Source organism: Drosophila yakuba, chromosome 2L (genome assembly GCF_016746365.2).
Source record: "Drosophila yakuba strain Tai18E2 chromosome 2L, Prin_Dyak_Tai18E2_2.1, whole genome shotgun sequence".
Classification (NCBI taxonomy): domain Eukaryota; kingdom Metazoa; phylum Arthropoda; class Insecta; order Diptera; family Drosophilidae; genus Drosophila; species Drosophila yakuba.
In genome coordinates this window covers 13,907,659-13,927,074 of record NC_052527.2, presented here as the reverse complement: position 1 = coordinate 13,927,074, position 19,416 = coordinate 13,907,659, and the positions used below count along the sequence as shown (strand labels likewise).

Sequence of the window (19,416 nt, the reverse complement as noted above, 5' to 3'; positions counted from 1 at the left end):
ATAACTTTGAAGTGCCTTGTTTTGATTTTTCGGTGCAGCAACATTATGCAAATACCTCAAGTCATCATGTTGTGCGTTTTTATAAAGAAAAACCGTTGTACGTCATCTATTAATATTCATAGAATTTTAATATTATTTATAAGAAATATATATATTTTAAATATTTATAAAAAATTCGTTTCTTAATCTTAATATAATTTTTTAAACCTCTCATAAAAACACATAAAACACTCCCTTCGCCATCAAAAAATGTCTAAACTTCTCAATTAACTCTAAGCACACTTCCGCACTCTACGAACTTCATTAGCTCGGTGATTTCCACGAAAATCGTTGAAAACTATTTAAAGAAATGACCATTAGGAAAACACGCCCTCTTAATTTCATTAAATCAAATTCAAATTGCCCGCGACCAACCCACAATGAAAACAAAAACAAAGCGATTGCAATTTTTCACTCCCCCTGAAAAGAAAATACAAAAAAAAAGGAGCAGGAATAGGAACGGGGAAAAAGCCGGAAAAAAAACCTGGAAAGTTGAAAAAATATGGTGGCATATGCAAATGAGATTTCAGGGCAGGAAACAAATCATTGAAAAATTGTCACCGAGCCGCGACAAAGCAAACAAAGCGAACTGAGGCCCACCCTGTCTGAATCCCTATACTCCAGATACAGATACCACATACATATAGCTGCTACGTACTCCCTCCACCACCGATCCGACCACCATCAACATCACCATTAGTGGCTCAATTGTGCGCCACATCGGCTGGCAACCACGAATCGCATGCAAATGAAACCGCAGACACAAAAACAACGGTTACACCTGGAAAAATTAACAACAAATGGATTGTGAATTTGAAATTAAATAGACTACATTAGGTTATTATAAGTAATAATTATTTGGGTATTTAAAATTAATAAACACATCCATCGAAATCATAAAATCCTTTAAAAAACTATTTAATGTTAAATAGTTACCAAAGTTAAATAGTTCCAAAGTAAATATGATAAGACCAGGACATACAAGAACTTAGGCTTATGAAGTCAATATTTTAGGTAATGTGTTAGAATATTTTAAATTGGTATTTTTTCCAGTGCTGGGAAAAGAGGACATCATCCTTGGAGGACGAAGGGCGCAGCTGACGAATTGTGAAAAAAGTCTGACGGTGGGAAACAAGATGGTGGCACCACCCGAGCCCCTTCCCATTCCCATTTCCCCGCCCCCTCCTCCCATCACCCACCAGTTTCCTCCCTTTTCCCTGGGTCTATAATTTCTTGCTGCGTTCACACGCCATCGTCGCATTTTTTTTCCGACCATCTTTTGTTGTTTCCTTTGAGCAAACATTTAAATTAAAAACATTTACATACGCTGGTGGGCGGTCAAAAGGGAGGAGTGCCGGGAACGCAGATATTCAATTATGATTTTTCAATTGGAGGACCCAGCACACGAGACACTTTCTCAGATAAGTCCTGTCGCAGGACTTTTTGTTTTTCCTCATGGCGGCATGGAAAATTATAGGGTGACGGTTAGAAAGTTTATTATTTAAAGGGAATTAAAGGGAATGATAAGCATATTAAATATTTTAATCTTTATATATATTGAATATATAATTGTAACAAAAATGTACGTACAAAGTAAGTATCTACATCACATTCAAAGCGCCTTAAATATATCCCAAAATTATTATTACAACTTTTCTGAATAAAATGGGAAAAATGTAAAAATAAAAAAATTTCCGAATATGCTACATGAAATGCTGGTATGCAATGAAAATTATGGTAAATTATGGTGATGCGGGTTAACCCTTTTGTCACTTTTTTAAGTAAGTTTTTATTATAATATAATAGGGGAATGTTTTTAAATTATCAAAAATATTTGTTTAAACTTGCTATTCCTACCCATTCTTTCTTTCTATTATTTTAATTAAGTTTTCTGTTAGCTTTTAATTTAAAATAATGTATGCAAAATAAATATCAAAGATATATTAAGAAACAAGTTTTAAAATAATACTTTTCATTTATCTCTTTTTATACAGTAAATGTAGCTAGAACTTAACTCACTCGCATTTCCACTCAACTCAGTGTGTTGTGGTGAATAGCCAAGGCCAAAGCGAAACGGAATGGAATCGGAACGAGTTGAGAATAATCGTAAATAGTCGACGAAAAGCGGTGAAACACACCCCCAGCCCCTTCCAAAAAAACCCACTCACACTCACCATAGCAACAACAACAATGAACCGAAGAACTGTCAACAGCCAAAAACAAAATGACGAATTTATGAACTCCTCAGCGCGCTCTCTTTCGCTCTTCCTTCCACATAGCTGTACGAGTGAGATGGCAGCACCAAAACGCTCTCACTCAACAACTGCAATATCTAGTTGTCTCGCTCTAACGCGCGGATAGCTTATGAATTGGTATTGTTTTGAGTGCATGGGAATGTGTGTTCGAATTGGAAAATGGAAATGAGTTATGCCTCGACGCCGACGTCGCTGCAAGCAGCATGGGAATGCGCTGCATGTACGGCCATCTCGCTCCCACCAGTCTAATTGAAAAACGAATTTTTTTCCCATCTTCCGTTTGTGGCTTAAATTGGCGGTTTGCCTACGTCACGTAAGGAAAGTTTCGGGCCAGGTTCTCTGGAAATGTTTGCTTACGTCGCGTTACGTGGTGTTGAAAACCTTTCGCCGTAAGACACATCAGCTGTTGTTGTTTCTGTTTTGGGGGGTCAGTCGACGTCGCAGTCAACGACGCTGCCGGCGTCCTCGTATTTGTTGTTGATTTTTGCGTTGCGTTTTTTGTTGGTTTTGTTGGCTTTGTTGTTTTTGGCTTTAGCTTTGGCTTTGGCGCTTTTGGCGTTTACATGGCGAAAAGCGAATTGGGATTCATTCAATGGTCAGCTGCGTGACTGTGAAGCAGCGACGGCGCTCCGGAATTTCCCGTTTCCTCCTCGAAAATACGCAAATTACGATAAATAGCACGAAAAACCGGAGACCGCAAATACGGGCGTAAAGTCGTCAAGTCGCAAATCGTGTCGTAAAACGTTGCAAACAAATATTTATCATTTGCAAAATATTTTACACAAATTTTATAATACCATGTTATTTAATAAAAAAAACAATCGTAACAAATGAAAAGGAAACAAAGAGCAAGACTGTGTGATAAACCTGTTCAAATTATTTAAAGCGAATAAAATAAAATACCAATAGAATTTCCTAATGAGCAGCAAAACAAGAAATTCTCAAAATACTTGAAATAATACCAACAAGCTAAATACAAATTAAACTTAAAATGGGCACCAAATAGGCAACATCATCCTGCAAACTGAAAGGAAAATCCCAATAAAAACGCGGAGAAAATCCCAAAAAGAACATATATTTGGCAAGAATTGGCTACATCCGTGCAGGAGTAATACCAATAAGTTGCGGCCCGAAAATGCTTTTGAGCAACCAGCCGGCGAATACGAAACCGCAGCAAACGCCTTCGCCGTCGCAGACGCAGAACTTCAAGTCGAAGCTGCAGCAGCAGATTGTTTCGGCAGCGGCGGCGGCAGCGGCGAACATAGCCAACGGCAGCGGTCATCTTCATCATCAACAGAACCATCATCATCATCACCATCCGCTGAACAACCATCACAGTCACAGTCACAGTAACAGTCACAATCATAATCACAATCAGCACAACATTTCCTTCGCCACGGATTTCTCAATTGCGGCGATTATGGCGCGCGGCGGAAACGCCTCGAGTAGCCGGGAACCTTCGGAACGCAGTCTGAGTGAGTAAAGTAACTCCAGCCACCCAAAAATCAGGCCTACATTCCAAGCTAGACTTAATAGCTTTTTAAAAATAGCCAATCCATCTTAGGAATTCATTTTCGATGGGGTTTCAGGGCAACTAAGTACCTTGATATCGCCAGTTTGCGAGCAACATCTAACCCATGAATAAACGGTCTTTAACTTCATTCATAAGTTTAAGCACCCTCCGATTCCTGAATTCAGACTCAGCTCTTTACTACATTCATAAGTATAAGCACCTTCTGATTCCTGAACTCGGACTCAGCTCATTACTACAAACAAGTTTCACTCTATTAACATATCCAATATTCCATTCTTTTGGTTGAGCATAATAAATTTGTCAGTCAAAGGTTGAAAAGATACCTCACATGTTGATGTTTATTCCAAGTTACGGGCTTGTCCGCTGATTTAACTATAAATATTTACGATCCAAAACTTGAATTCCAACAGGATTAAAATATGAAAGGCTGCTAAATGATTGGACATAATAAAGGTGTGACGAAGAGCCAATTATACCATTTATGTATTATTTATAGGAATTTCTAAAACTGATTTCAAAAAAGAATAAAACAGTACACTCAAAAACTGAAATAGTCTTTGAGAAAAAATAACACAAAAGAGCAGAAATAAAATGCGTTCCTAGAATAATATGTGTAGCAAAATGTGTGCGAATACTTGAGACTTGATAAAAAGCAATGAAAATTGTAGGTTATTGTGTTAGCAAGGAAAATAAAAATATAGCATGTTTTTAGAAACACATAGAGCACTTTAGAGAATATATCAAACTTATTGATTTTCATTGGCTGGTGCAAAAAGTCATGTAATCGATTGCTCACTAATATTCAGCTTCGCTTTTTTATCTACCCCTTGAAAAAATGTCGCAGCTGCATTACATTTCTATATTTTCCGCATTTTTTGCCCGCCTTTTTTCCGCCATATAAATTACATATTGATGACAATGCAACGTTGATGACTTGATAATTGCAGCAAATGCGCGGCAATAAAATAATCAAAGCCTATTTGAATGCGCCAAAGGGGTTGGGAAATGCACATGACAGGCGCAGAGCAGATATAACATATATAATCGCATATATATGTATATTTGTATACTCTGAATGCAAAACTATTTAGATGCCATAATTGGGCAGAGACAGAAGCGCAAACAGATGCATTCATTAGTGTGAAAACCCCCATTTTCATGCCCCCCCTCCTCCTTTTTCAATTGGCAATTTTCATTGGCAATGCCAGCACACAAATACACACGAAATTAACATATGAAATTGCATTTTGAGCAAATAATTGAATTTCTGGCGTAATCTGTAAAATGCATCTGGTCGCGAACTGGATTCTCGTTGGCATTGCTGTTGCGACTCGTCATCGCCATCGACAGCATGCAACATGTTGCAGCCCAGCAACGCAGCAGCAACTCCCACGCTAACGAGCCACTCTGATGACTCTCTTTTCTAAATGCACTGAAAGAATGGGTGTTGTTCTAATACGATAACGAGAGCTTAGCACTCAAGTTTCTTAAAAAGTGATAAACATTTTTATACTTGCCTAACGCTTGGAAATTAGTAGGAATATTACTCTTAAGCTGTTTGTTCCCTAACAAAAAGAAAGTCATACTTATCAATTGACTTTTTTATCCACGTATCTCAAATACACCCTTTCAAAAAACTGTATCTTGTAGTCCCAGTTACCATATAACGTGGCTCAGTTACTGATGCATTCGGCCCCTTTTCATTTCTGGTCTAGGTCCCGCATCCGTGGAGCGCTTTTCAGGCCAGGATGCGGACGATGATGTTGACGTTGATGTGGTCGACTGCAGTGACTCGGAAATGCCGACGGCAACTGCAGCAGCAGCAGCGGCAGCGGCAGCGGCAACAACAGCAGCGGCTGCAGCGGCAGCATTGCAGGCGCAGCAACAAGCGCGTCAGGCATTGCGTGTTGCACAGCAACAGCAACAACAACAGCAGCAGCAGCAGCAACAACAAAGGCAGCAGACACATCACCACGCAACAACTGGCAAGCAACAACGTCAACATCACAATCATCAGAGCAGCAACACCAACAACAACAGCAACTCAGGCAACTGCAACAGCAACAGCAACAGCAAATCAAGCAGCCAGCGAGGGCGTTCTGCTGCCGCAGTTGGAGCCGCTGCCACGCCCTCGCCGCCACCGCCCCCGCCCTCGCAAAGTCCCGAGGAGCTCGAACGCCTGTCGCCAGAGGAATCACCAGCCCAGGTAAAGCTACACTCAGAGATATACCCTTTAATTTGTATACAACAAGTTGAGATAAAAGAGTACTTATAATCAAATTACAATCAAATATAACTTCAATATAATAGATATCTAGTTTAAAACACATATTTTACTTTCACAAACTTTAGTTGCAACCATTTCTGAGTAGGCATGCTTTTCTTAGCGTGTACGCATCAGCAACTAAGTGTGGCGAAAGAAATATGCATCTCCTCGAGCGTCCTACTAAAATCGCCTCCTAATTCTCTACTCCTTCTTTTTCATCTCTCTTTTGGCAATGCCACGCCCACACAGCAGCCCACGCCCAAGATAGTGGGCTCGTGCAACTGCGACGATCTCACGCCCGTCCAGTGCCACCTGGAGACCAAGGAGCTGTGGGATAAGTTCCATGAATTGGGCACTGAAATGATCATTACCAAATCGGGCAGGTGAGTGCCATTGCCATGGCGGCAACAACTGCATAAATTAAGGGGTTTACGCCTAAGTGAGTGGGCTGGAAAAGCCAGGAAAAACCATTGATGCAGTCATGAATGATTTTAAGCAGAGATGAAAGCTGAGATATAAGTCTACTTTATGCTATTTTAAGGGGGATATTCTATATACAGAGTAGCTCAAATTTGTAATTAAGAGATTTCATATTAAGGTAAACAGTATATACGCATATAATAAAGGAGTTCAAATGAATTTTCCCACTTTCTTACTTGTTGTTTCTTGAAACACACTTCAATCATTGCACCAACTAATCAAGTTAGACATTTGAAAACTCCACTTATCGGCATATCCAGTTATTGAAAGAAATTTCCCGATAATCGATCACATTTCGTTTATAGCCCCGGCAACATGCATTTTATTTCATTAACCATTCGTTGGAATTCAATTTGCCGGCGGCCATAGAGAGGCGGACTAGTGGGATGGGATGGGGGGCGGGAGTGGCATGGGGCAGTGCGGGTCATAACCATAATGCCGCCCCCGGCAATCGGCCACCAATCGAGCCCACGAAAAGTCCTCAAACGAAACACAATCAATAAAAACTTTAATGCGCCTTTCACCCATCGAAAGCCGTATCCCCAACTCCCAACTCACGTTGGCTGTAAGCTAGCGGCCACGCCCCCCACTACGCCCCATTCCGTCTTAACTGGAAATATCAACAGCTTTTCGGTTAGTTCCTCATTTACATTCAGTCACTATTTTGTTGTATTTTTGATTGACAAGGCACTGAAGTAATTTGCGTCGATTTTCGATTAGCACAACAACAAAAGACAACCATTTCGTCAGCTGTTTTGGCTCCAAAATTATACTTACCCCCCAGAAAAATCTAAACACGCATACTCACATAGAAAAAAAAAGAAAACCGAGTTAAACGACTTTTCATTCGCAAGTCAAGCAAAGTTGAAGGAATTATTGCTCGACGATGTGTTCGATTCTCGTGCGAATGTTGTGGCGCAGTTTTCAGGGGGCAGCGTTTTGAAATGCGAAACATGAACGTGCAACATAACCGTTTTGGGGCAAGGAACTTTTGTTTTATTTTTTTTGGCCCCTTTTTTCTCTCTCCCAGAAAACATGCGAAATGCGCATTAGTCGCTAGGTGGTAGTTAGGATCTCCCTGCCTTTGTTTGTCGATTTTTTCGGGTTTATTTTCGGTGTTTATTTGTGGCCTCGGGTATGATGGAATTTCGCTGTGATATGATACATAATTCTGGGAACGCATATTTATTCCCTTTTCATAGTTATTCATATAAGTGGTTTACTGTTTTGTAGGGTACTTAACAGTCTACCCCCAGTGTGAGTTTATTTTTTATATTTTTGCTACTGTTTCTTTGGTTTTTTGCCTGGCAACTTTTGTTTATTCGGCTTTGTTGATGCTTAACCCTTTGCTGGCCGTCAACAGGCGGCTCTGCACCCCCCTCCCTTCCCCCACCCCATGCATTTAAGACACATTAACAAATTTACTCCTTTGGGCAGCCCCAGTTCGGGACCCCCATCCCGAGATCCACACCAAGTATAAATTGCATTGTAATAGCTGCCGATTGTCGCGCTAACAACGCATTTGCATGTCCTTTGGCTTTCGGGACATTTGCTCCTTTGGCTTCGTGTTTTTTGCGTTTTTTGTTTCTGTTTCTGTTCCTGTTTGTGTGTTTTTGTGTTTTTTTCGGCCCTGTAATTAGTCAAAGGATACCGATGAACGGCCAACACTTATTTACATTTGTGCGGGTTTGGCGGACGCATGCAACACAATTGCAAAGCAAAGTAAAAAAACGCCACAAATTCGATGGAAAAACAGAAGTCGAGGCAGTGGCAGAATAATTCCCATTCCCAGCGATATCCATCTATGTCAGCACATCGTTTGCTAGCTAAACATGTCCACGAAGGGGCGGGCCAGGTGGCTAAGTGGGTGTGGCAATGCGGGACTTTTTTATGTGTATGATACATTTTAAATTGCAAAAATATACGACTGGCGCTTTTCAGCTTTCACGTTCACTCGATGGCATGACTCGGAGCAGTCTGTCATGGCGGATATAATTTGACAACGGTAGACATATGGAAACAGATCATTGGCCGCACTAGTCAATAATTTCAAATTAAAGCAACAAAATATATACAATATATATTCTTTAAATTATACTAGGAATATAGAAGCTAAAAAGTAAAGAGCTAGAAACTAAGTACTAATTTATTTCCAACGGATGCATCTGTATATTCAGAAAGTGTTCCTCATAATAACCCGCAATTTTTGAGGCACTTCGCCTTGGCGGCAGCTGTGAAAATGTTGCTGCCACATGCAAATGCGCATGCGTGGCTCTCATCAGAAAGAAACCGTGAAAAGCGGCCAAGAAGTGCCGCAAATTGCCAACACATACGAAATGAAAAAAACTGAAAAACTGAAAGACTTTTCAGATGATTTACAAGCAGGGGCAGTGAAAAAAAAGGCGTTAGAGTCAGAGCGTTAGAATTCTTTACCTGTTACGTGGTCAGGTTGGGATGGATTGCTTTGTTTGTGCGTTTGTGCGGTTGCCGAGATAAAATATCACGTGGTTTGCGATTTTGTCACGCTGTCAGCGGTTTTGAGGTTGCCATTGGCCGAAGACAAAGGCGCAAAAGTCAGCAGACGGGCTAATTGTTTGTTGACCCATCGCAAAATACCCAGAGTTTGTCAATATTTTGCGACAAACGCTTCACGCCTGTTAGTCGAGTCTCTTTGCCGCCGCAGGACATTTAAGGACAGTAGCCTGCTCGCCAAGGATGCGTTCAAATTGCAATTTCCATGGTGCAACCCCTTGCAGGCCAAGATATTTCCCTGCCACTCTGGCATTTTGGTTAAAACAGTTTCCACAACTTCATTAATATTTCTGGGCAGCTGAAATGTGCTATATGGCCTATAGATTGGGAACAAGGAACAAGTTAATCCCCAGTTGGTGGAATGGTGCAGGGCATGAGTTATGAATTAATCAACTAATAAAAGATAGCGAACGGGAGGGGTGGAGTGTTGTCAGCTGGCGATAAGATCAAAGTTATAGTCTATGGAGTATAACTTGTCTTTTTCGGGGGTTGCTTTTTTAGTTTCGCTTTGTTCACCTACTCGCTGGCTAATTTGCATTTTATTAATTTAGACCTTGCGGCTTAATTTGCTGTAACAAAGGTGTTGATAATGAATTGCCATTCCTGCATGTTCTATAACCGGGAACTATACTATACTATACTAATTGAAAGCCGAGCGACCCCATGGCAAATGGTGTGTAAACTTCATAATTGTAACCTTTGGCACCTAAGCACTCTTTGGCCGAGTAAGAGTAAGAGCCAAAAGCCATTTCCCTAATTTTCCCATAAACAAATACATAAAATCCACACTTAGAAGCTCGGCCAGCGGGCGAACTAAACCGGCAAAACCCCCCTCCCCCGCGAAAGCCAAATAGCCAACTTGCCATTGGCTGGGGAGTGGCTATTGCTCGAGCTGCCCTCGGGCGGCTCTTCAACTCGTAAAATGTATGTAAATGCTGGAATATGATTTACGACATTTCCGCCTAGCAGTCGAAACACCAAAGACCACAAAAAATGGAAATGTGGGGGCGGCATTAGATATGGCCCATCAAAACGGGGCGTGGCAGTTGCTAGGCTTTCACACATTTATGGATTACATTAGCAGGTCGCTCAAGCCATCGCAAAAGCAGAAAAGTGTTAACATTTTATTCCAAACTGAGAAAAATATTTGCTAAAACTATTGAATTCGCTTGAGAACTTACTTCTTAATCCAAATTTGTTGGCAACCCTTTGTAAAGTTATATTAATGAATAACAATGAAATTTGCTATCTGCCCATAATATTTTTCATTGAGTTCTCACATAAGCCTTGTGCTTTTCGCCCAGTGCATGATGTGTAGAAAGAGCTTCTTATGGAAATTCTTCACATTCGTTTCGGGGGTAGAAACAAAATGGGAGCTTCCGGTTTGGCGGCTTCCGTTCTCGAGTTTTGGCGGTCAAGCTCGAATGCAGTTAGTCAGTTGAAGTCGGTTTGTGGGTCCGTGCTGATATCGAGATAAGCGAAACACGTTAAGTGCCCGCTACAATGGTGCTAATTGTGGCATGCAACTGCGAGTGCAACAGAAACAGCTTACAGCACAAATCGCAATTACAAGTTGTGATTCGGATTCGTTTTGGCCTGGTAACTGCGATAAATACGCGGCCAAAACAACAATCACGGTGACACTGGACCCGCCCATTACAATAATGGGCTGTAAACACAGCTCGAACAAACAAGAGTTGTACGTTATGTATACGTACATATGTCGAGTAAAATTCAGGAGAAATGGAAAAAGTGGATTGGAAATAAGTCTTTAATCTGCGCTACAGACCTAAAATGGTGCAAATTGTACTTGCGTGTCTGAGCATTGAAGTCCTTTCCAATTGAAATGCTCATATTCACACTTTTGTGGTTAAGTAAATATAACTTTGCATAATTTGGCAAGAGTTGGAATAATTTTCCTTATGAAAATACATATCAGTATTTTAGTTTCGGTACATATTACTCTCCATCAAAAGCACCAAGAATAACCTTTAAGTAAACTATTTTGTTAAACAAATGTTCCCAAATCAATTATAATTATACCGCCGAGAATATCGGCGGTATCACTATTTGATTCATGGTAGGCGTTCATTCCGCAAGACAAATGACAAAAAACTGGGCTGGGTCATTAGCGTCATTTACACTTACCTGCGACCACAAACACGATTTTCCGCGGGTGGCGGGTGGTGGTAAGTGGGTGGGTTGGCGGTACACACCCCGTTCCGCCCACCCGCTGGGCGGAGGTCCTGCGTTCAGGACGACGACATCGCTTGCGGAAATGTGTCAAAAACGTGCTAAAAGTCATAAAATTAAATATGCGTCTTATTTACATACCTTGCTAGCTCACCACCTACTTTTTTGTTGTGTTTTTGACGTCGCAACACAATGGCGGGCAATAAAAAAATAGTTCACGATTTTCTTCTTTTTTGTTGTGTGTTTCCGTGACTGTACTCACATTTCGGTCAACTTTGATGCACAAGAAATATATACCACTCAATGCAATATAATTAAATTGGTTTTAGTAATGTTGCCCCTTATTTTATGTTATAAAAAGTACAAAATAAAATATTAATAATCCTACAAACGAATTTTGTATTCTTTTTTAGACGCATGTTCCCCACCGTACGAGTGAGTTTCTCGGGTCCCTTGCGGCAAATTCAGCCAGCGGACCGATATGCCGTACTTTTGGATGTGGTACCGCTTGATTCGCGGCGATACCGTTACGCCTACCATCGCAGCTCGTGGCTGGTGGCCGGAAAGGCGGATCCGCCGCCCCCCTCCCGCATTTACGCCCATCCGGATTGTCCTCTGAGTCCGGAGGCACTGCGAAAACAGGTCGTCTCCTTCGAAAAGGTGAAGTTGACAAACAACGAGATGGACAAGAGCGGACAGGTGAGTCGAGGCGTCTCAATTTGTGGAGCAGGAACTTCGAGCCAGAAAAAGTCCGAATAGAATAATAGTTAGTAAGGACCGATCACTTTCAGTTTCAGTTTAAGCTTATATTAATAACACATTTATGCTTAAATAACCTAAGCTTTTACTGCGATCCAATAGCTCAGTTAACTTTCTGCGATTAAAAGTAATTCTCTTAAAAGTGGTGCAAAGTTGGCTTCACATCTTTTATAGCCCAATCCTGAGTCATCTCAGATTTTGAATAATTTAGGCCGCAAGACAAACACATAAACTGGCGGCCCGGCTTTCCATTGTCTTGCGATTTGGCGGGGTCAAATGGGGTCAGCCAGGGTTGCCAACGAACGCGAATGCACGTAGTATGCAAATGGCATTGCGCGCGCACAAAAATGAATGAAAATTGTTGGCAATTTGGTGGCAAATACGAGCCGACTCAAGACCCTGTTGGCATACATACAGACATATATGCGATTATATATTTCTGGGGATTTTCGAGCCTGCTACCGTTTTTATCACGGCCATAAAGGCGGTGGATGTGTGTGAAGGAGTGGGGTGGAGTAGAAAGACGCTGCGAGGACAGTCAAAACAAACGTCGACTACTTTTTTATGGACGTACATTTTTTATTGGGCCGTGTGTGTGCGCTGCCAAGCAAACACCAAACAACAAACAACAAACAATCCGCAACATTCATGGAATTTGTCTTCTCCAAAATACCCACTTTTTGCAGGTCGTGCTGAACTCAATGCACCGCTACCAGCCCAGGATCCACTTGGTGCGTCTGAGCCATGGCCAGAGCATGCCGGGCAGTCCCAAGGAGCTGCAGGATATGGACCATAAAACCTTCGTTTTCCCGGAGACCGTATTCACGGCCGTGACGGCCTATCAGAATCAATTGATTACGAAACTGAAAATCGATTCGAATCCGTTTGCGAAGGGATTTCGCGATTCGTCGCGTCTCAGTGACTTTGATAGGTAAGTTTTTTTTCCTTCTAGTCTTCCTTCCTTCGATTTTCATTCCTGTAGCCCGTAGTTGCTCTCGTTTCGGCTTTTTATGGGGTCATGTCTGATTTATGGCCTGATTTACGATGGCCTGTTGAGCCGTAAAGCCGATACAGTAGCCCAACTTGCCGCTGATTAGCAAAAATGTGTGAAAGTGCCACTCCGCGAAGCGATTCCCGCAGGTTCTTCATCTTCAATTAGCGTGCAACGTGCAGCATCGCCAAGCAATCGGATCGAACCTATATGATTATATGATCGATGTCGGCGTGTGATTTTTATACAGATTTTACTTAAAGTATTTAAGAAAAGTAGGGCAATTTTAAGTGGTACTAGCAGAATTTGTAGATAAAAAAGTGGGTTTTAATCGGAGATATTTCCAAAAATATATAAATTAAATACTCTTCATTTGTTCGAAATTGCTGGCAACATTTGCGCGCATCAGCAACATTGGAGTGTCTTGTAGCAACATGTTGCCCTACTCCCGTCAGGATCTCGCCAAAGGCAATTCTTCAGCAGCATTTCGGAGGACTGCTGCCCTCTTTTCGACAGCGACTTCAAAGTGTTGCAAGGCGGCGACTATTAAGACGGCAAATGCCCTGCCGCCAGCAGCAACACGGGCGCAGCAGCAACAACAGCAACAACAACAGCAGCAGCAACAACAGCAGCAGCAGCGGCAGCAGCAACAACAGCAACAACAGCAACAGCGGCAGCAACACCAAAAGCAATGTTGCTGTTGTAGCCGGCACGGCGGCGGCTTAAGTGGCGTAAATTACAGATCGGCGCTTTTAACTTTGAAGCCGATTCGTACATGAAATGAAAACACGAAAATAATGAGTGAATGTGGCTCTTGTTGCTGTTGTTGCTGTTATTGTTATTGCTGGCTTTGTTGTTCCTGTTGTTTAGTGTCGGCAATTGGCAGTTACTTTCGACGTAATTATGTTATTGCTCCGGCTGAAGTGGCAGCAGCAACAAGTTGCTCATCGGGTTCTGACACTCCAAGTTCTTTGAGCCAAGCTCGAACTTCCCCAACCGAAACTTAATAGAGTGGCAATGGCTTTTAAAGAGCTAACTCTGTCATTGTTTCGGCTGATTAGAGCCACGAAATCAAAAGAATTCATTAAAGAATTCTAATCAATATTCGAAAGAGCCCTATTAGACATTTTAATGATCCCTTTAACACTTGCTACTTTTCTAGGGATCCCATGGACGCGTTCTTCTTCGACCAGCACATGCGCACTGCGCCCCTGCGTTTCTTCCCCGATCCGCTGATGTCGCAACTGACTCCCCAGGAGGCAGACGCCGCATCCTTGGCGCTGTTGGAGAAAGCCCGCCAGCACCTGCAGATGTTCGGACGATCGCCGTACACGGAGATGTTGCTGCCACATTTGTATCAGCGCTCGGCGGCACCGACACCACCCCCACCGGCCCCCCACCTCAGCGCCTTTCAGCTGGGCATGTGGCAGCAGCAGTGGCCCCAGCTCACCGCCGGATTCCTGGCCAGCGCCAATCAGCAGGCGGCCTTGGCCTTGGCAGCGGCGGGCGCCAATCGAACGCCACCCCCTCCCATGGCGGTGGCGCCACCAGCTCCTGCCACGCCCACCTCCTCCTGCGGATCCGCTTCTCCGGATCTGAGGGCCAGACCCCAGCTGAGTCACTATCCGCAGCGGTTCAGTCCGTACCAGGTGCCGCAGCATCAGGCGTCGCCACCAGCCTCCAATCGGGCAGAAAGTCCTTAGGATACAGGATACTAACGCAAACAACTAAACCACCCAAAACACCACCCACTTCCCCAACAAAAATTGAACTCTGATGTGGTTTTTAAGTCGTTGGAAAATACAAATAAAGATTTATTAGGGAAACAGTTTAGAAATAGCAATTTAATCTCCATTTAAGTATCAAATATTAAAGTAAATGTATAGTATTTATTAACAGAATGGGCTGTTTCAAAGTGTAACTTGCTAATCCGGTGCAATCTAAAAAAATCTTAAAATTTGTAAACAAAATAACTCAGATACTTCCCAGATCTGAAGACCACATCAGAGTATTAACGAAATGTATGTGCAATGTTGTTGAACAAACAAAAAAAAAAATGAAAAGAAAAGATATCCCCTTGTAAATAACCCCGAAAATGTTGCTGCGACTTCCAATCGATGTTGCATGTGATGCTAAGCTAGAGAACCGTCTTAATCGGTTTCACTGTATTGTAATTTTGGTAGCATTATAACAGTATTAGTTAATTTAATTAGGCCTAGGCAATATGCATACCCCACTTTCAGCTGTGTGTGTTTTTTGTTGTCGTCCCATGTGTTCCTAATACTGCAAATTATTATGAGAATTCCACGCTGAATTAAACCCTCTAGACACTCCCCGCAACAAGCAATTGCAAAAACCAATTACTATAAACACTTATTTAAATTATGTGCAAAAAGATAGGAGGAATCGAAACTGAATAAACAATTTATAACACAAAGAGAAAGGCATTTGTTCATAATAATTGGTGCTCGTATTTTTCGCAAAATTAATATTATGGTTTAATGCCTTCAAATGGGCAGCAAAATAAATGTTTTTGAATATATGGAAAACGATTAATGGGGTTAACACTGCTGATGGGTTGACTTTCAGGTTGCAAGTGTATAGTTGCATGTTATTGCGGGGGGAGCAACGAGCAACTAGCAACGTGCAACGTGCAACTTGCAACCTGCAACACGTGATGCGCAGTCGCGCATGGCCACTGACATTTAGGAACGGCAATGAAATATAATTTATAGAATTCTGTGCTCTTTATGAAAGTCTAATTAATTACCACTCCGTGTTTCAGTCCATGTTGCTATTCGTAGTCGCAGTATCTGCCCCCTAAAAGGGTTGCATGCCATCGACTATGAATGCAGTTGCACGCGACATGCGTCATCAATTTCTAATGATGTATGTCTGCTCCACGGACATTTGTTATTAATTTCTGTTGGCCCGCTCTTACACGGCCATTAACATTTTAAAGTGTTGTTTGTTCGAAAGGGTTGCACATCGCGACATAATCTACGGATAAATGAGGTAGTGAATGTTGTCCGGGTTGTTTACAAATTCTAATTGAGTGGGTTTTAATTTGTGGGTAATTCCATTGCAAAAAAACACTTTATTCTTAGAAAGTAACTAAAGTATAAGAGACATGATATTTATCCATTTTGGAATCTGTTTTTATTAGATCTGAGTTTCTCCTCATACAAACCCCTAATTTTTCTCACATTTGACAATATACTTCCAAATCATTCTGTCAATCGCCGCTAATCACCTACCACACTCAATCACGTAGCAGCAATATTTAATAACTTAATTTTCTTGGCCATAGGCCATGGGCGGCGAAAATTCAAATGGGCCTCTAAAATAAGAGGGTCAGAAAAGTAGACAGTGGTTGACTGGGGAGGACTGAGGAGGGGCTGGGCACACATTTAAATATGGCTTATATAAATGCCGAGCTGAGGCTTTTTACCTAACCGATAACTAACCAATAATTATACACTTTGAAGCGTGCAATTAAAAAATCGTTTTTGACCAACAAACCAAACTTTCCAAATGTCTTAATTTACAGTGTTGAGGTCGGTTGTTCAGTTTGGATAAAACTGTGAGAAAGTGTCATTCTGTTATGAAAAATATATCAAGTTTTTCCTAACATTAATTACAAGGCTAACAACAAATTATTGGAAAGTTTGGGGAATATAGGGTGAAATAGAATTCATTTGATTTCATTTCCATGCCATTTTTTAATACTCACTGCACCATTTTTGGCCCTGAGAATTGTATGTAATATATTTAATTTAATCATTCAAATTGGGTTATCTTGTTTTACAAAGCGTTACAGCACTTTTATTTCCATTTCAAGCAGAGAAAAATTTAATCATTTCGGGATGTACCACAGATACCTGAAATTTTCTCACTCACTGCGACAAAGTCGTACACAAATTATCTCGCCACTAAAAATTTGCCTAATTTCCAACATAAATATGAAGCAACTTATCTCGAACGACCGATCTCTCAGGCGGCACAACCTTAGCATTCTATCTCCCGACTAATTTTTCCATGTTTTCTTTTTGTTTTTTTTTTTGGGCACGGGACAGGAACAGGAGCCAAAAAAAATATACAAGTCAAAAACACCCCCGAAAGGATGGGTTTTTTGGGATCTTGACCAGGCAGGCAGGCGCTAACAAATTTATGTCTTCTTCGGGCTTAGAAAACATGAAAGGTGCTACTAACGGCGAGGGTGAAGAAAAAAATACGACAAAATACAGGTGAGGGTGAGGTCAAAGGTGAGGGGAAAGGAAAAGGCAAAGGCAAAGGCAAAGGCGGTCGCCGCTTAGCTCATTACACACAATTTGCAGTTAGGTGCGAGCATATAAATTTCTGTGGCTGCCTTATCAGAATTATGCCAACCTTTATCTAAATTATGTTTGTGTATTTCAGTGTCGGCTGAGGGTGCTTCTCTTTTCATATAAATTGTATCTCTGGGTGCGGATTTATTTCTCCTTCGAACGACTGTCTGCATATACATGTACTCGTATTTAAAACCCATTCAACTTTACAAATTCAGTTCACAAATACCGGGATCCACTTAAGCGTTTTGATGCAATAACCAGATATTTAATTGCGAGGGCGGATCGCGTTCACATTAGCCACGAACACGAGCTAATTATACCATAAAATTTATTCAATTTATCAAAGAACCAACGTGTAGAGAAAAAAACAAGAACAACAACTGAAAAACAACGCTATAAACGTCAGCATGTCAAATGAAGATACGAGTACATTTAGCCAGCGGACGAATGATTTGGCAACTTTTTGTGGCTTTTCATTTCTGAGTGGTATCTGTATCCGAGTGGTATCTGTGTGGCGTGTGTTATGAGATGATAAATGATAGTTATGGACAAGTATCTTCGGGAGGGCTGGTAGCCATGGTAGCTGGGAAAAAGAAGATGTCAGGGGAATTGAGAAAATATAAGGGTTTGCCTGAATGGCATTTTTAATGTGCGGTTTTCAAGTTATTAATTCAAGTTATAATTTAAATTTTACTATTACAGCCTATTTTACTTTCAGCTTGTATTTTTAACCATAATATTTTGTGAGTGTTTGCTAGCTTAATATTTACAAAAGCCCCGAAATGAGTTTTAGAAAGCCACTGAGTGCTGTGCAAACTAGCCGGCATTATTGGGCCCCTGGTCAGTTTGGTTTAATTATGGTAATTTGCGCGCACATACACACATCATATAGAAAATAAAGAGCACTTTTTAACGAGAGCGGAGAAATTAATTTCACGACACAGAAATGTGCCAAAGGCCTCTTGGCCCGGCCAACAAGCGAAGCCTACATCACACTTCAACACAATCGGGCAATTTCATCGAAAGGGGGGCGCCGTTGAAAGGGGATGGGATGGTATGGGATGGGCTGCGATGGCCCCAATTGCATTTCACGTTCCGCCAGTGAAAATATCCACCCATCACCCCCTCAGTCTATAAGTCCACCAGTCCACCAGTCCACCAGTCCACCAGTTCAACAGTCCAGCAGTCCACATCCACATCGGCGATTCTGGGCAGGCATGCATGTTGTGCCTGTGTCTGTTTTGTGTGCATATTGAAAATTTGCATGTTTAAGCATATCCTTGCCAACACTTTCCGAGCTGAACGCAAAGTACATGTTCCATATACTTTGTCTGCGCTATATATTTATATATATATGTACATATACAGCCAAGTAGACGGACCGGGCTCAACGTGCCGGAAGTGCTCGCAGTTTAAAGCTTATCGCTGCCATTTAAGTTGGTCCTGCGGGAGGGATACGCTTCATTTCGATACCCAGGGAAATGGAAGCTATCAGGTATTTCATTCAAGGAAATGTTTCATATTAAAGTCACGAATATGTGAAATTTTACAATTTTATTAAATTTCAAATATAAATTTCAAATATATCTACAGCTTGCAAAAGGGTAGCACCCAACCCTGAGTTTGGAAGTGCCAGCTCACTTAAGTAAAAGTAATACCATTGTAAATTATTTCGCAATTTCGTGCACGATGGCCAAATGAATCGTTCAATGAACTGGCCGCAAAAGGAGTTTGTGCTTTGAAAGGTTCATTAGCAGCTGTCAACTGGCTAATGAAGTGGCCGAGAAGAGATCCTTCAGATAATCGGGAAAGTAAGAAGTACGCAGTACGTACTATGCATACATGTGGGCCAACTGTTGGCAGCAAATGAACTGTGTGCTGATTGATCTGCTGAAGTCTTCATCAATATCTTCAGCAGCATCTCGGCAACTCAGGGTGAACTTGACTATTAATAAATGACAAGTCTGCATTAACAAATGCAACCAGGCCATGAAAAATGTCCATTTCATTTGGAGCCAGATGCAAAAACAGCAGCA

General features: G+C 41.5%; 1 protein-coding gene across 2 annotated transcripts; it reads left to right on the top strand.

Moving 5' to 3' along the window:
* The first annotated feature begins 2,874 nt into the window (after positions 1-2,874).
* Positions 2,875-15,581, top strand: LOC6528155 (T-box protein H15). 2 transcript variants are annotated; one of them, XM_039370917.2, is made up of 6 exons: positions 2,875-3,769; positions 5,544-6,034; positions 6,347-6,477; positions 11,713-11,998; positions 12,745-12,989; positions 14,212-15,581. In XM_039370917.2, the coding sequence occupies exons 1-6, from the start codon at positions 3,430-3,432 to the stop codon at positions 14,750-14,752; spliced, it is 2,034 nt and encodes a 677-aa protein (XP_039226851.1). In that variant the 5' UTR covers positions 2,875-3,429; the 3' UTR covers positions 14,753-15,581. The 2 variants fall into 2 exon arrangements, with proteins under 2 accessions (XP_039226851.1, XP_002089220.1); XM_002089184.4 differs by having other exon boundaries at positions 2,876-3,769; positions 6,344-6,477; positions 14,212-15,576.
* The last annotated feature ends 3,835 nt before the right edge of the window (positions 15,582-19,416 follow it).

What these genes read in the sequence shown, in the direction of transcription:
- LOC6528155 (XM_002089184.4), top strand. Translation starts at nt 3,430, where the DNA reads ATGCTTTTGAGCAACCAGCCGGCGAATACGAAACCGCAGCAAACGCCT. An exon ending in CAGAGGAATCACCAGCCCAG is followed by an intron (nt 6,035 to 6,343) that starts GTAAAGCTACAC and finishes ACGCCCACACAG; the next exon opens with CAGCCCACGCCCAAGATAGT. An exon ending in ATCATTACCAAATCGGGCAG is followed by an intron (nt 6,478 to 11,712) that starts GTGAGTGCCATT and finishes ATTCTTTTTTAG; the next exon opens with ACGCATGTTCCCCACCGTAC.